The 13,740-nt window shown below is 49.2% G+C and overlaps 1 protein-coding gene across 3 annotated transcripts in view; it reads right to left on the reverse strand.

Annotated features, from left to right (window-relative positions):
• Positions 1 to 13,740, reverse strand: part of Dnaaf5 (dynein axonemal assembly factor 5) — a 36,473-nt gene that overhangs the window by 21,968 nt on the left and 765 nt on the right. For all 3 annotated transcript variants that reach the window (XM_042686688.1, XM_042686686.1, XM_042686687.1), the window contains exons 2-4: positions 12,622 to 12,806; positions 8,775 to 8,899; positions 8,252 to 8,370 (exon numbers count right to left, since the gene is read on the reverse strand). In XM_042686688.1, the coding sequence (XP_042542622.1) occupies positions 8,252 to 8,370; positions 8,775 to 8,899; positions 12,622 to 12,806 (429 nt within the window). The remainder of the gene's footprint in view (positions 1 to 8,251; positions 8,371 to 8,774; positions 8,900 to 12,621; positions 12,807 to 13,740) is intronic.

Raw genomic sequence — 13,740 nt, forward strand, 5'->3', positions numbered from 1 at the left:
GGCAGCATTCAATTTGCTCACTTCCAAGGTTTGGCTGTCATAGGGCCTTTGCATTTCCAGCTCTACTTTAGAACCATTTTGTAAAGTTCTACCAAAAAAGATTTTGAGGCCTATTTAAAAATTTCAAAATAAGTCCAAGTGATTCAAATTCTGGTCTCTGTATGTGTGTCTATGTGTCCCTGGGGTTTTGAACTCAGGGTCTCTTGCTTACTAGGTAGGAGCTCTACAATTGGAGCTATGCCCCATCCCTTTTTTGGTTTAGTTATTTTACAGGTAGGGTCTCTTAGGTTTTTACCTGGGGCTGGCCTCAGACTACAATCCTCCTACATATGACCTTCTGCATAACTGAGATAATAGATGGTCACCACCATGCCCAGCCTTTTCTGTTAAAAAGGGTCTCACTAACTTTTGAGCTGGCCTTGAACCATGATCTTTCCAATCATTTCTGCCTATCAGATTATAGGTATGTACAATCTGCTGGCTTAACTAGCTTGTCACAATTTAAAATAAAAATAAAAATACTCCTGATATACCTATCACACATGTTCGTGAAATGCGGAACAGAAGAGCCTACAGAGGCGTTTTCTAAAGAAATACTGAACTAGCTGGATGCTAGTGGCTCATGTCTGTAATACTGGCTACTCAGAAGACTGATATCTGAGGAACAAAATTTGAAGCCAGTGCAGACAGTAAAGTCTCTCTCTCTCTCTCTTTTTTTTTTTGGTCATGGGGCTTGAATTCTGGGCCTGGGCACTGTCCCTGAGTTCTTCAGCTCGAGGTGAGCACTCTACTACTTGAGCTATAGAGCCACCTCTGGTTTTCTAGTAGTTAATTGGAGATAAGAGCCTCAAGAACTTTGCTGCACGGGCTAGCTTTGAACCGAGATCCTCACATCTCAGCCTCCTGAGTAGCTAGGATTACAGGGTGAGCCACCAGTGCTCAGCCAGTCCGTGAGATTTTTATCTCTAATTAACTGACCAAAAGAACAGGTGTCAGCACTATGGCTCAGAAGAAAAATCTGTCCCACTGTCCATTTATAAATAAAGTTTTATTAGTACACAGCCAATGCCCATCTACTTACTACTGTCTAAGCTGCTTTCATGCTGCAAGGGAGGACCCTCTTGGGACTACAAAGCGGAAACACTCTCCAGTGCCTGCCAGCTCCCTCTTTGCTCTTGGACTGAGCTTTCTGGCACAGCAGCTGCCAGTGCATATGCTGTCCAAACTTCACTTCATCACACTTAGACACGATAAACAATCCGGAGCTCAGTCATGCTGACTGCATCTAAGTGCTGACAGGCTTGTGGCCAGGGGCTGTGGCACAGGGCAGCTCAGATATGGATGTTTTATGCAGATGGCTGCCCGGCCAGAGCTGACCCTGAGGGCCAAAAGGAGCCCACACTACAGTTTACCTTCAGGAGACAGGGATCAGGACTAATAGACCCAGTTGTTTCCAACTTCTAAAAAATAATTATCTCGTTACATCAATCTTTTTTTTTTTTTGTAGTGGGGCTGAACTCTGGGCCTGGGCGTTGTCCCTCAGCTCTCCTGCTCAAGGCAAGCACTCTACCACTTTAGCCACAGACCCACTTCTAGTTTTCTAGTAGTTTATTGAAGAGTCTTGTGGACTTTCCTGCCTGGGCTGGCTTTGAACTGTGATCCTCAGATCTCAGCCTCCTGAGTAGCTAGAATTACAGGGAGCCACCGGCACCTGGCCACGTAATTCTTTTTATACATCTCTGATTGCTTAGTTTGGATAAATGCTAAAAATGGAATCACCTGGTTCATGGGCTATGGATATTACCATCCTTGAGGGTGGTGCTGAGTATTACCAACTTAGTCTACAAACAAAACATGAGGTGAGCAGTTGTGGGGAGGGCTTTATATTTGGGGTGACATACACCTGAAACCCCAACACTCAAATGCTGAGATAGTTCCAGAACAGTCTGGGCTACACAGCAAGACACTTGTCCCATAGAAAACAAACACACACATCAACAAAAACAGCCATAATACTAGGCGCTGATGGCTCACACCTGGAATCTTAGCTACTCAGGAGTCTGAGATCTAAGGATGGCAGTTCAAAGTTAGCAAGTTTGTCAGACTTACTTCCAATTGTGGCTCATGTGGTAGAGCACTAACTAGCCTTGAGTGAAAAAGCTCAGGGACAGTTGAACCCAGAACCCAAGTTCAAGACCCAGGACCAGCACAAAAGAAGGGCAACCCCAGACAGAACAAGTGACACCTATTCCTAGAATTTCTGGGTCAAAGAGCAGATTCCATTTTCTGTCTATACTCCGCTACTTGAAGCAAAGTATGTGCTACACTCCAAACTGAATCCAATGCTTGGCTTCTAAGGGTGAATTTAAACGAACACCAGAAAGTTCCAAAGTGGTAATTTCCAAAATTACTAGTTTGACAATTAAACCTAAGCGGTCTCCTCCATGTCTCCAAGTGGTTTCCAGGTGAAGCTATACACAAAGGAGACAGAACAAAAGACTAAGTCAGGTCATGGAGAACCAGGACCTGGAAAGGGTATGGCTCTGCAAAGGACGCTCTAGACTACCCTCCACAGCCTCATCTCAGGCTCCACACTGCAGTCCTCGGGCCATGTGCCTCCTTGTGCACCTTCCAGCAAAAGTGGGCCTCACTGCACCTGCACCCTTGAGGAGACCTGGCTCCTGGTGAGACATCACAGGAATCAGGGCAACAGAGCAGATGGGGTTCAGCTCCCTTCTGATAGGGAGTCCTCCATACAGACTGTGAGCATAAGCAGATTGGGACTGGACCCCAGTCTCAGTGGGGTTCCCCAGTCTGTGTTCCAGGTGCCCTTTTGTGGCTAGATGCACTTATCTTCAGCTAGGAGAGTGGTGCACACAGCTATGCAGCTACAATAGCCCCATTGAGAAGCCCTTCCAATGCCTACATGGTGCCTTGGTGGCCAATAACTTCCTTCCAGTGCCTATGGATTTTTCTAGAAACATCTACAGAGCAGGCTTCCCGCACGAGTCCTCACAAGGTGTTGGGGCACACACTGGTCTCCTTCCTTGTGTGGTTTGTGCACCTCTAACCCACTGGCATATACACAAAGCCCACTGTGGGGGCTTAGCAAAATGTCTTGGGTTTCCACTGCTGGGGAAGAGGGGTTGGAGGTATGGCAGGCACCATGCTAAGAAACTGCCGCTGTTCTGCAAAGCAGCCCACCATTTGCCCCCGACCAGTAGTATGTGAGGACTTCAGATCCTTCACATCCAAATTCCTTCCCAGATTTGATTATTTGTGTTTTGATTTATGGGCTTGCTGGAGGCCACAGCTCTGTCAGGCTGCAAGTCTGCACAGGTAAACAATACAGTCTGAAGAAATCATTAACCCAAGTCCAGAGTCCAGATCTGCCAGGTCAGGGTCCCGGGAAGCTCGGCCACCATCTATTCATCTTCTCTTTGAAAACATAATTGCAGCACTTCAGCCAGCAAAAAGCTTGAACAGACTACTTAAATGACTGGCGCCCCACCCCCGACTGACCAGGGCATGTGGGTCCAGCTTCCAGCAGAACACAAATGGACAACTGGAATTAAAAGACTTATTTATTAAACTTAAAAAGAGATGCAAATATTTGCAAAGCTACTTTATCTTCATAGTTGGAACATAATTGAAGGTAATTATCTAACTCTGCCAAAAGCCACCAGTAGAGGTGAGGAGTGCAAATATTCTACTGTTAGACAGGAGGGAATGCAGACAGCAGGACAGACAACAGGACACACATGGGAGAGAAGGGGGTGAGGGTGGGAGAGTTTAGGCTCAAAGTTTGTAGTTTCTGGGCTGAGGGCCAAGGTGAGGGCTCTGGGCTCAGTCTTAGGTGGGTCCCTACAAAGTGGGAGCTTTCCCCCATCTGCTAGTGGCTTGCTCTAGACTCTAAAGCCCTTGTTGGCCAGCAGTATGGCATCATAAGACCCAAGGGCAATTGGTGAGGGCTCAGCTCACAACAACTACCATAACCTCCAAATGCACAGCCCAGCAAGCAGCTGTGGGACGCATGTGCAGCCTCTGCTCTGGCTCAGTGACCACCCTCGTTCTTCCTTCCCAGTATAGTATGGACATAACTCTTCCCAGGAGGTAAAATTGGATATTTAAAAAAAAAAAAAAAGACCAAGACCAAAGCCTGGTATGCAGTTCAGATGGGTACAGCCACACAGAGTGACCACAAGACATGCTCATGGTGTGCTGCAGGGCTGCAGCACACCTGCCTGTCACAGGTGAAGAGTCTGTTGGTATGTACATAGCCCTATCAGCATGGGTGATGGAAAGAATGCAGGCTGAGGGCGAGAGGCCCCAGGGCACTGTGTGCCTTCGCACTGCAGTGTCCAACCCATGTTAGGACAAGTCGCGTGAACTTTTCCTACCGTTCCTTTCTCACCCAAGGCAATTTTGTGGCAAGCTGAGCCACATCTCCATCACAGATCCCTGTGGGCCCCTGGTAGGTTAGTAGCAGACACTCCACACTCGCAGTCCCTGGTGCAACCAAGAGCCTGGAGAGCTGCCAAAATCTACCCTGCACATCAGTAGGACGCCAGTGCAAAGTTTTGAGTTGGGTTGGGAGCACATGGGACATCATTTTCTTGCACAATTATACAAAGTGTAACTTAACTGCAGACAGCCAGACAGGTCATAGAACTTCCTAGCTTGTTTATCCACAACCAGTGGCAAGCCTGAGCACCATGTACTAAAAACCATTGCAAACACTCAGGAAGGACATTGGGTGTGGGAAAGGTGCTAGCTGGCTGCCAAAGCAGAGAACACAGAGATGACTACAGGCTGCTCTTCCAAGAAAGAATGGAGACATCTCATGTGGAGTGTGGCATGGCAAGGACTGTGACCCCTGGATCACTTTACCTTCAGGCCACTCATCTCCAGAGCTGTGTGGGACCTGCCGTCTTGCATGCAAACCCATGTAGTCATTTCTCCTCTGTACAATGCAACCAGTCCAGCCTTTCACAGAGAGCTGAAGTGCAAGTGTGCAGAGCAGACAGGACACAGCCACACAGAGAGAGGCATTGCATGCCAATCACTATCATGGTGAGACAGGTCAGAGGGAATCCTACTTACTTCTATAACAGGATTCTTTTTTGGTAAATAGGCCTGGCAGCCATTTGCCAGGCAGAAGACACCTCTCCTCTGGCATGTAGGCCTGGTGAGGAAACATGAAACAGGATGATGTCCCAAAGGAAGAAAGAGCACAGAAGCCAGTGTGCCAAATGACCCTTCAGGCAGCACAATGAGCAGACGAGTGAAGCATGAACCTGTGATCCCATGGAGGGGGCACTCTGTCCAAGGAATAATGACAATAAATGATGTCCTTCCTGTCATCCCATCCATTACATTGTTTTAAAGGGGGGGTGTTGTAACAGAGAACTGACATTGTGTCGCCTTCACGCTAAGGGCAGGCTGTAGTGGGGGGGGGGGGGACGAGGGTTTATTTCTACTCCTTTTATTTTGGGTGGCACTAGGGGTTGAACCAGAGCCCCATGCTCTAAAGTCTTTCTTATTTCCTTGGGCAGGGGAAGCCTGAGCTGGAGAACCATATCTAGGCCCCACCCTCTGTGTGTGGTGGGCATGGTGAGCGTGGGACCAGGTATATGACTCAGTGTCATGCTCTCAGGCTAGGAACCCACCATAGTTCGAGGGTCTGCAGACTATGCACTGGTTGCAGCTGGAGGGACGCCCAGGAGACAGGCCTGCCTTCTGGAAGAGGCAATCAACACAGGGTAGGCTCAGTGGGGAAGGAGGTGGGTGACAAGAGGGTGGCAGCAAGGAAAGGCTTTCTGTGAGGGCCACACAGGAGTGGAGACCTGAGAAGAAGGGGCAGGCTCCAGGCCTAAGGTGGGAGTGGGGCGCTCTAAGGCAGGTGCCCAGAGAAGATGCACAGAACACTGATGTGACTAAGATGTCCTCAAAACTCCAAACAACCTCAACCCAATATAGGAGCTACAAACACCTCACCATCACTTAACCAAAGAAGACTAAGCAAGCATGAAAGACCACTTGTTACATGTCATCGAGGAACCACAAATTAAAGTGTCTGTGCAGTGACACCACTGCACCCCAGCACCTCCAAGATACCAAGAACAGGGCAACTGAGACCCTCAGCTGAGGGCAGACATGAAAGAGTGCAGCTAGTTTGAGAAACAGTGTGGCCAGCTTAGAAAGTGACATGTACAATTCTACAACATCTACCAAGAGAACAAGACACTCCCATACCTGCTCTACCTCCAACCACCTAGAACCAGAAACAGTCTAGCATCTCTGGCTGGTGTCGGCTGCCAGTGGCCAACCCTCTGGAGCTGCAGTGTGTGCAGGCTACCAGGGCGTGGCTTCTCCCAAACACCAAAAAAGCTGAGAAGAGGTGGCTGCCAAGGAACCCAGATGTCAGGGACGGCATGACCTCCCAACCCTCCTCCATCTTGGTTTCTGAGGTGGTGCTGGCTGAAGCTCATAGGCCACAGAGCACACTTTAGAGATGTAACGTACATCATTACTGAAAGGCAGCTGTGGCATGGCCACCTGGGAAAGACAGGTCAGGGCCCAGGGCTGCCGGCAGCAAGACGAAGATGGAGTCAGAACAAAAGATGGATGTGGCCTGACACTTGAGATACTACAAAAGTCAGTCTGAGACATTGCATTTAAAATTCTCTTCTACACACTTAAGTAACTTTAGAGGAAAAATACCAAAAATCTAATGAAATCTAGTGCCTATGTTACTAACTACTGTAATTAAATTCTAAATTTATTCTGCTCTAGTTCAAACAAAAATTCTGAGAATAACTACACTGTAAGCCCCAGAATGTTGAAGAAACCAGACTTCAGTGACTACGAGTCAGAAATATCCTGTGGCCTCAGCCACTCCAAAACAGAGAACCTGAAGCCTCTGTTGCAGGAGGGGGTGGGGACCCTTGCCAGAGGCAGGTGCACAGGGCAGGTGTGTGAATGAGTGCACAGGGGCCATGTATGTGCACACACATGCATGCTGTGTAAGCACATGCATGTGCACAATGTCTGTGAGTGCAAGAGCCTCCCTCTGTTCCGATTCAGTCACCATAGCTCTGCAGCAGATCTGCTGAGGTGACCTAGTGTCTACCAGCAAGGACAGGAACTCCCTCCCCACAAAGCCAGCTTGTTCCAGTCAGCACTGCTGGACTCCTGTGGACCGAGAAACTGCTCAGTAAGTAAATGGCTGGCCTTACAACTGTGAAGAACCACCACTGATCGATGCCCAGAGCCCAGCTGAGATCCACAGTGAAGGCAGGTGGTGCCAACAGAGGGGGGTGAGAAAAGCTTCAGCATCCTACTGCATTTTTGGTACTTTCAAAATAGACACATATGCTTCCTTTTACATCTTGATTCTACATTTAAAAAGGACAGTGTGTTCTCAAACTAAATCAGTATCTGCTGCCAACACAGGTTTGTACCTATTCCAAAACAGGCCTTCCTTTTGTACTAGTTTCACAGTGTGGGCAAAGCTGCCTGAGCAGAAAGACGCTGGTCAGAGGGAAGGGCAGTGTGGACCTCAAAGGCTAGCACCTTCATGGCCCCACCAGCCCTGCCTGCCTTTTGTTACAGTCATTACTTCCTGTCTCTGAAGTATGAAATGCTGTAGTTACCAGACATGCTACATGAGAGCAAGTGAAAGCCAGAGGGGGGCCAGGCCATGGTGGCAGAGAAGTGGGCCTTCCTCAGGGACACAGTGTGGACCCAGCCCAGCAGGCTAGTAATACCGGCCCATACATGACTCAGGCCAGGCCCAGGCAGATGGATACTGGCTATGGGAAGTTCAGGGACTTCATTTTGTCTAGAACCTACATGCTCAGGGTTTGGCTACTTTTTGCTGAAAGGACAAAATTCTCATCCCTCCATGTCTGAACCTTTCGCCAACACTTCCTAGAAGACAGATTAACATATCCCTATACTTGCTCTAAGGATGCTTCTAGAAGCTTCCCAGGGCCCCAGAAGACTCTAGGGACAGAGGTCTATACCTGCCCAGGAAGCACATGACACTAGGAAGGAGAGAAATGTAGCCCAGTGGGAGAAGATGCCTTCTCTCTGGGACCTCAAACTGGGTTCCTGCTGTCTTCAGACACAGGAGCTGTCCTGACCTGGTCAGGCACTCAGAGCCAGAGGCTTCCTCAGGGTCAGGAGCACCTTCCCCAGTAAATACAAACTTTCCTCCCAGTCCTTCCCTCCGCCACGCAGCACTCACCTTGTGGAGGGTAGTGGGTTGGGGGTGGTGAGGCAAAGTCCAGCTTATCCTTCAGGTCTTCCTCATTCTCCTTCTGCCACTGCAGCCCGACCTTCTCCCACAGGGTGGCAGCCGACTGCCTTTAGCAACAGCAGGAAAAGGCCAGCAATGAAGCTGGTGCATTGTGTGGAGCCCCTCCCCCAACACCATGCCCTGTGGATGCAGGCCTCAGGATGGCACCTGCTGAGCTAGGGGATAAGGGGTACAGGGGGGGAATCAGGGCCTTGGGCTTAAGTCCCCACCCCCATGTTCTGACCACGAACTGACCACACAATGTCTAGCCGGGGCCCAAGAATATAAGAAGTGCAAGCTGTCTTAGAAACCAGAGCCCATCTGTGTGCCCTAGCCTCAGCTTCTACAAGAGATCTTGAAGCTGAAACAGAACTGCTGTAAGTGGTGGCCTTGGTCAGTGAAGCACAGAGCAAAGGTGTGCCTCCTGTGTCCCCAGGAGAAGACCCATCCACCTGGCCTGGACACCACCTACCGGACTTCAGGCATCTCGTCACTAAAGCTGCTCAGCAGCAGTGGGATGAGCTTGTGGAAGAAGGAGTAGCGGTCCCGCAGACTCAGGAGCCAGCCCCCTACTACAGATGTCACTGCCTGCCGGACCTGAGGCAAAGAAAAGAAACTCTATAAATGGCCAGAGAAGGGATGGTAGCCCCAAAACAAATGAATCCTCAGGGGTCCTAGGCCATCAAGCCCAAGGTCCCAGGGCACTGCAGCCCCCTCATCCATCCTCCATACTCTGCCTAGTCTCTATAGACCCAAGGTGCTTGGGCCATGTGGCCCGTGTGCCGTCTTCCTTGTCAACATCTCCAAGCCAGGCTGGGCCCTGTCCAACCCTGGGCATTTGAGATGCTGCAGTGACAATCAATGGCATAGCCACTGGTCACCAAGCCCCAAGGGGAAGCCACAGGGCCCACAGTGCTACAGCTGGCCGAAGGAAGAGCTTGTATACAGGCCTCACCCAACGAGGGGAAAAGCCCACACCCACACTAGGTGCCTGACTCACACCTTGGGAGCACATCCCGGAGAGGAAAGCATGGTGAGACCTGGAAGAAGCCAGCACAGAAAGGGGCTCAGACAATGCCATCCCAGCCTAACCCCGGGAGTAAGTTCTACAATGAGCAAGTCTACTCAGACAAGGCAGGGGCCACCCTGTACAGTGCCCTTGCTGGAGTGTGTGTGTGTCGGGGGGGGGGGGGGGGGGGGCTCTTCTTCCATTAGTAACACTTGGGCATCAGCAGCATCCACTCTATCTCCCCTCTCTCCTCCCCACCCTCTCTTACGCCAGTACTGGAGCTTGAAACAGTACCTGACTGTTCTTCCTTGGCTTTTTTGCTCATGGCTGGCATTCTACCACTTGAGCCACACTCCATTTCCAGCTTTTTGCTGGTTAACTGGAGGTAAGAGTTCCACAGCCTTTTCTACGGGGAATGATTTCAAACCCTGATCTCAGATCCAGCCTTCTAAGTAGTTTAGGATTACAGGAGTGAGCCACCAGTGTGCCCAGTCTCCATTCAACATTCATTCACATGCATTCAGGGTAGAACTGCTCTGCTGCCACTCCCACTCTCCTTGCCCCCAGCTCCAACAGGACACAGAGACCAATAACTCCCCAACCCCACTCTGCTAGCCTGGGGCCCCGGCCAGTGCCGACCTCCCTGAAACTTAAACCATCTACAAAATAAGAAAGAGGGCAGGTCACTGAGCTCCTGAGAAGAACAAATGTGTTAGGGAGAAGGGAGTACTAAGCCTAATACTAGTAACACAGCCAGAGCCTAGTAGTGCTTTATCCCTTTTGCTCCTACCCACGTACTAGAACCCAGGGCAGACAGCCACAGGCACAGGGCCACGGAACCTCCTATGAGTCTTCAACTATTTAAAAAGTATTGTTATAACTTATCACGGGTTAACAGGAAGGCGTTATTAATGATAACATGCAAAGATCTGAAAGAGTAGGTAACCCCTCATACTAAATGGTCAGGGTAATAGCCACCAGACTGGGAGCCACACCAACCTCACCCTTGGTGGACATGGGGCTGAGGGTTGCACCATCTGAGCTAACTCTTATTGCTGATAATGCAAAGCAAGCTATGGACACACAGCCTGACTTCCAGACAGCTACTGACAAAGGTACTCTAGATACAATTATGGTAACTACAGCTAGCTAGCTACACCCAGCTACACTGTTTACAGTCACACCATTCACATAGCTCACATGCACAGTTATGGCATATTGTGAGCAATGATTTAGCTCTGACACAGGAAACTCCCTTTCCTACTGGAAGGGGGTTCTCAGCTTTGCTTCCAGGACTTCACTCTGCAGCCCAAGTCTTCTTTATTGGAGGTGCTGACCCAGCACCTCTGCCCCCCATGCCACTGTTGGAGGATCTACACAGATGGCCCGAGACTAAAAGGGTGCACCAAGGCCCCTGGAACATAGCTTCACTGAAGCCCAGCCCTTGGGTGAAATGGAGCTTCCTTCCTAGAGGGTACAGCCTGCTCTGCCTGTGGACTTACATAGGCCTCCTCCCTCCAGCTGTCCTGCCTGCCTGCCTCAGGACAGAAGCTGAGAGCCAGTTCTCAGCCTCTAGGTCCCTTGAGTTGCCTGTGCACATGTCAGTGGTACACAAACTGTACTGTGAGTTACACACTGAATGCTACATCATGCAAATTCTGAGGAAAAGTGAGGGGGAAAGGCCAATGTTACACATGATAAGCTGCGTGGCAATGAGCATGCCATTTATCATTAGGCAAAGGAAGCCATGCACTAAGATGACTGTAATCTTAGCAGGACTATGGTATGGAGGGGCTGGTAGAAACGTGAAAGGGCACAGCCTTTATGAAAGACCTTGTGGTGGTTCCTGACCACACTGACTAGGGATCTATGGTGTGACTGAGCAATTGCTCTCCTAGGCTTTACCTCAAAGAATAGAAAGACACAGACACGTGGTACATGGCTATACTCACACAGAATTACAACAGCCCAAAAGTGGAAACAAGTGGCCATCTACAAATGAACACAATGTGGTGAATGCTCACAGCAAAATACTACTCAGCCATGAAAAGGAACAAAGCATTGACACCTACCACAATGTGGGTAAATATGGAAAACACACAAATGACACAAAACAGATGCCAAACACTACATGTTATAAGATCTTGAGTCATGAGAAAGATGTAGGTAAGTTGTTAGGGTAGAGGTTCCTGGTGTGAGGTAAGCTCTCATTTATAAGGTGGCCAAGTTTACAGCCAGCTAGTAGGAGCGTCAGGTCATAAACAACATCTGACCAGTGTTTTGATGTGGTAAAAATACACACTTCTTAATCCCATAGCCAGCATGGATTTAAGAACAGTGTAAAGTGAATGAAGCTGGTAACCTGCACAGACACCTAAGCCTGGTATACAGCACAGACAAGTGCCAACTTTGGTTGTCTCATTGGGAACTGATCAATCATCAAAAAGAGCAAGAAGCCAGGTGCTGATCTACCTGTAATCCTAGCTACTCAGGAGACTGAGATCTGAGGATCGCAGTTTAAAACCAGCATGGGCAGTAAAGTCTGTGAAACTCTTATCTCCAATTAGTTACCTAAAAACTGGAAGTGAAGCTGTGGCTCAAAGTAGTAGAGTGCTAATCTAGAGAAAAAAAGCTCAGGGAGGGCTGGGAATGTGGCTTTGTAGTAGAGTGCTTGCCTAGCACGCATGAAGGCCTGGGTTCCATTCCTCAGTACCCTATAGGCAGAAGTGGTGCTGTGGCTCAACTGGTAGAATGCTAGTCTTGAGCAAAAGAAGCTCAGGGACAGTGCCCAGGCCATGAGTTCAAGCCCTAAACCAGACCTCCACCCCCTTTCCCCCAAAAAATCACTTTGGATGGACAGCAGTTAGAGGAGTAATCCTGCTCTATATTCCCTGGGAAGATGCTAAAGTTAAAACAACTTATTTTGAAGGGTGCTGGAATCATGTCTGTAATCCTAGTTACTCAGGAAGCTAAAATCTGAGAATTGTGGCTCAAAGCCAGCCCAGGAAGTAAAATCTATGAAACTCTTATCTCCAATTAACCAGCAAAATGCTGGACTGAAGACTAGCTCAAGTGGTAGAATGAAAAAGTCAATTGAGAGCACAAGGCCTTGAGTTCAAGTGCCAGTACCACCCCCCTCACAGAGCCAATCCAATTTCCCCTAGTTTCTAGATATGAGACAGGAACACCCTTCTACTTGGTGAAAGGGGAATGTGGTACACAGGACACCTTTGAGAAGAGACAAGAACTAGACAATCAGCAGGTTGCTGCTACAAATGGGACCTACTGTCTGGCAGGGAAAGCCTGTTACCTGAGTGACGTCATCAAAGAGCCGCTGAGCAAAGTGGGAAAGAATATCATCCACAGACTTCCCGTTGCCAAACTGGATCACGGTCCCTGTGGCTTCAATGACAGCCACCCGGACCTTCCAGTGCTGGTGGGAGATGGTCTGCATCAGGGGGCCAATCAGAGATTCCGACTGCATGTGGAAGTGGTCTGCAGGATTGGAAGGCCACTGGTTACCAGGGCATCCTCTGTGAGCCTCACCCCAGCCCAGCTCTGCAGCCACCACCACAGGGCCATCTTCTTCTGGCCATTCAACATAAACAATAACCCCCAACTGGGCACTATAACTCTCACTACTCATGAGGCTGAGATCTTAAGACTGCAGTTTGAAGCCAGTCACAGCAGAAAAGCCTGTGAGATTCTTATCTCCAATTAACCAGCAAAGTGGAGGGCTAGCTCAAGTGACAGAGAGCCAACCTTGAGTGGAAAAAGCCAAGCAAGAGCATAAAGCCCAGTTCAAGTCCCAGAACTGGCCCAAAACAAAAAACCCACAATGATCATCAGGAAGCCCTTGCTGTCTCTTTCCTCAGCCTTTCCCTCCAGGACTCTGGTTGACTTCCAGGTTTTTCAAGGCTGGCTCTCTTTTGGCCATAGATTTTCAACTTAAATGTTTCTTCTTTACAAAGCGTTCTTTCCACACTAACCAGTGTCCTGCAACTCTGCAATCCTAGCCTGAGACAGAAGGGATTGTCCTCATCAGATGGGCCTGTTTTTCAACAGGAGTTTGGACTAAAAGGGAAGAAGAGAAAGGCAGCCTCCTTCCACTTAAGGATGACAGTGGCCCAAGCCAAAGACACATATGTGTACTGGAATAGAGGAATAGGGCCAAAGTGGAGGTTCTGAGCAGTGTCTCCAAGCCAGTTCCATAATCTTTTCCATAAAAGTCACCGAATCACCCCCATTAAAAAGAATTTCTGCACTTTCTGGGGATCAGGGCAGGAGCTACAGGTGAGAGTTCCGGAGAGGAACTTGCACCGGTGAACATGTGCGGGGAACTAGGGTCGCTGGGATTTCATCTAGCCTGGGTTGGAGTTTGCCAGGAGAGGTCGCCAAAGGAGATTGCACGCACAGTCACCAGAAAGGA

This window comes from Dipodomys spectabilis, unplaced genomic scaffold (genome assembly GCF_019054845.1).
Source record: "Dipodomys spectabilis isolate Male_0828 unplaced genomic scaffold, ASM1905484v1 ptg000098l, whole genome shotgun sequence".
NCBI classification, from domain to species: domain Eukaryota; kingdom Metazoa; phylum Chordata; class Mammalia; order Rodentia; family Heteromyidae; genus Dipodomys; species Dipodomys spectabilis.